The 3,575-nt window shown below is 40.9% G+C and overlaps 1 protein-coding gene across 1 annotated transcript in view; it reads right to left on the reverse strand.

Annotated features, from left to right (window-relative positions):
- LOC102379968 (vacuolar protein sorting-associated protein 8 homolog) overlaps positions 1-3,575 on the reverse strand; it is a gene marked incomplete at its 3' end in the record, with an annotated part of 129,230 nt that overhangs the window by 108,088 nt on the left and 17,567 nt on the right. Inside the window, exons 7-8 of the mRNA XM_025216841.1 lie at positions 3,357-3,389; positions 1,440-1,494 (exon numbers count right to left, since the gene is read on the reverse strand). Of these exons, the coding sequence (XP_025072626.1) occupies positions 1,440-1,494; positions 3,357-3,389 (88 nt within the window). The remainder of the gene's footprint in view (positions 1-1,439; positions 1,495-3,356; positions 3,390-3,575) is intronic.

Here is a 3,575-nt window from a genome sequence, read left to right on the forward strand (position 1 = left end):
CTGCTATGTTCAAAATATTCTGTACATAAGGTCTTACACCAAGACCTCATATAGCACCAGTAATACTTCTCTATTTCTGCTGTAAATACCTCTCTTAGGAGATATTAGGATCACAACATCCTTTTCCATAGCTGGATCACATTGGTCATCCTGTGATTAACTAAGACATCTGAAGTCTTCCCTCACCCAAGTTACTTCCAAGTAATGACCTCCCAATTTATAGCAGAAATTTCTGATTAGCTCCCAAGCTACCTGGTCTTGCATTTTGAATTTCATCCCATTCTTATTACTCCAGTGTCAAGGTCATCCAGTGCCTCCTGTACTATATTGCAATCCTCCTCTGTATTGACTATACCTCCTAACTTTGTGCCATCATTAAGTTTTATCCACATGGTCCTAGGCGTAACCAGGAAACTCAGCATCTGGGGCAGCAGCAACAATGGGGCAGCAACAGCTCCTGGAGGCTGGTAGCATGGCCAGTCAGAAGTAAGTGTAGATGTTATTTTCTACACCCGCCACATCAGTACCCATAGCTGCCGCTGCTGCTCCAGTCACCCCACCTTAACTGCACTACTGATTTGGGCTAAAGGGTCTTATGAAACTAATTAAACAAGACTGGTCTTTGAGGAATGCCACTAGCAACTTCCACCCAGTCCAGTGCTTCTCTGATCAACACTTGTTATCTCCCCTTTATCCTGTTCCTCGTCCACCCACCAAGTCTTGTATATTAAACCCCATCTTCTCCAGTTTAACAGTAGTTTGCCTTGAGGCATTCTACCAATGACTTTTCCTAGAGTCCAAGTCAACGAAGTGTGGAGTAGGAGCTAATTCTTGTGCAACTTGAATTTTATCTCCACCCCAGAAAATATTTAATAGAAAACATACTCTTCCCCTTGAGGGTCGAATAAATAAGAATAAACCAAGTCTCACAATCTTAACATTTAAATATGCTCTCCAACATTCAAATCAAGGTTCCATCCAATACCAAGGAACACACTGTTTAAAAAAACTGCAAGAATCCATCATAGATCACATGGATTTACCAAACTCATTTCCATTAGAATAACAGCACCATAAGATAAGCAGAGGAATTTACATTCACAGTAGTGGTATAACAGCCAGATGAGAACCGTTCCAAACGCCTATGGAGCTTTAAGTAAGCCCCCATCAACCTATGAGAACTTGTTATAAAATGGAAAAGAAAAAAGGTAGTCAAATAGTCTCATGGATATCTGCACTAATTAGTATTTCCAGGATATCTCAGTATTTCCAACCATTTTGTCATGTTTGATGTTATTTTTCAGGATTTCTTTGCTGAAAGGAAGTCATCTTTCAACTATAAACAAGATCTGATAAAACCAGTGTTTTAAACCTCTTCTGAATTAAAAAATCCTTTCTGAATTTCATTGAAGAGGCACAAAAGGGTATTTCTAACTTACCAAAAATTAATGCCAACCCATGAGAAGTCCCCACAGCAATCAGATTTGATGCTGCCTGAAAAAAAACACAAGGAAAAAAAAAAGCGTTCACATTTTAAAATGCCAAGCTGTCAGAAATCCACCATATAAGCCTTTTCAGCATCTTTATCATGATGGCCAAAGATCAGCAGCAGAGGGAATGTCATTTTAGAAAGCTACAGACCCTACTTCCTGTAGACAAAAAACAGCTATACATGATAGGAAATGCATATCACCCACCCATCCCCAAACTGCTAATCTAATGCAGTAAAATTTTAGATGTGAATGACTGTCATGGTTCACAGTCCTACATTTTCTCCAGCCATTTGAAGTTCAACGCACTCAGAGACCATAAGGAGGACGAAAATGTCACACAGCAGATTCCCTCTTTATGGGTCTGATCCTACCCTTTTAGCCTGGTATTTGAGTGCATCCCCTGCTTTTCCTAACCATGTGAGGATCCCAAACCTTGTAGTGTTGAGTATGCGTTCAGTGAGTCTCAGATTCCCACTGAGAGCTCAATCCAGTTCATAGCAACCATTACAGAAGCTCCCATCAACCTCACTGAGGAACATGAAAGCGCTCTAAGCTTTCCCAAGTTGGGCCATCATTCTGTTCCCAACAAGTCTATGCCACAAAATGCACAGATGCTTTATACAGAATCTGCCCTTGCTATTAATAATTTCTAGGTAAAAAGCAAGAAGACAGTGTCTCGACAAAGCCCTGGCTGGAATGATCTAGTTGGGGATGGTCCTGCTTGGGAGCAGAAGGTTGGACTAAACGTGACCTTCTGGGGTCCCTTCCAACCCTCATTTTCTATGATTCTAGTGCTGGAAAGATGCACCTGGAGTTTGATGAAAAGGAGCAGGAATAATAAGGGGTTTTAAACAAAATTACATTTTGAGTGGCATGGTACAGAGATAGCTTGGGACAAATGCATGTATCCATAAATGAGGTAAATTTTCTGTTTTTTTTTCTGTAAATACTATTCCTAAGGGTGCTTTTTTTCCCTTAAAGAAACTGCCCCTTATCCTTGTCCACTGTAGTTATGTACAGTATGTGCTAACCAAGTTTACTTTGGTTTGCCCCAACCTCATGAAACGTTATGCTTTTAGTCAAAGATTTTACAAAGAAACTAAGCAGGCCAAATACTGCCTGCCCTGAATTGAGTTTCTTTGTTCTTCAGCTATAGCTTGGTTTCCTAAACTGAGGGCTTACATTTCAGTTTTAATAATGTGAGATGCAGGAGTTTTTGTGAGATATCACTTTCAAAAACTCTTGCCTCTCATGCATTTCCTAGACCATCACAATTATAACATCCACTTCAACATTAGTTTTAATAATGATCTTTTATCAGATGAAAGTTGAGGTAGGCTAGGGCTGATCACACCAGCTTTATGGTTGCTATTTTATGTCACAATATCGAACTGCCTTCAGGGCAGCCTGTGATATCTGTGTGGATACTGGATATTAATACTTAAACTGAAACAAAATAATGATAAATTTGACATGGACGTTACTGAGCAGTCGCTTCACTTACAATGGGGAAAAAACATAAGGTTAGTGCCTAAGTGTGGAACCTCCTTCATGACTTGAGAAAGGCAAACAGCACAGATGGGAGGGCCAGGCTGACCTTGTAACAGCAGCATGGGTGAGGAGCGAGGGCAAAACTCCTCCAGAAAGCAGGTTTCCCATGCTGCTCATTCTCCTGCCCTGCATGTTTGGGAATCTGAAGTGTGAAGATGTTCCACCTCCAGGGAGCAGGATGAGAGGTGAAAGTGCTGTGATTCTGGTTTCCACATTGCACTAACACGTAAGAGGGCTGAACTAAGTTTAAAGCGAGAGAGGTAATAAGAGGGAGATTTACTACACTGCAGTTAAAACTCTTGGGGTACTTACTATGGCAGTAGGCAAGCCAGCATCCACTTTGTCCTAAAATTACAAATGAGCCATTATTAATAAAGCAAAATGAGGCAAAATTCAACAGCTCACATCTTCTCCCCTCCACCCATCTCATGCTTTCAAATGCAAGCCTGATTCTTTAAGCCCTCTTACCTGACTATCAATACCATCCCGAGGGGAGCTCCCCCTTTCATGCATCTTAAATGGTTAAGGCAT

The sequence above is a fragment of the Alligator sinensis genome, unplaced genomic scaffold (assembly GCF_000455745.1).
Source record: "Alligator sinensis unplaced genomic scaffold, ASM45574v1 scaffold1264_1, whole genome shotgun sequence".
NCBI lineage: Eukaryota > Metazoa > Chordata > Crocodylia > Alligatoridae > Alligator > Alligator sinensis.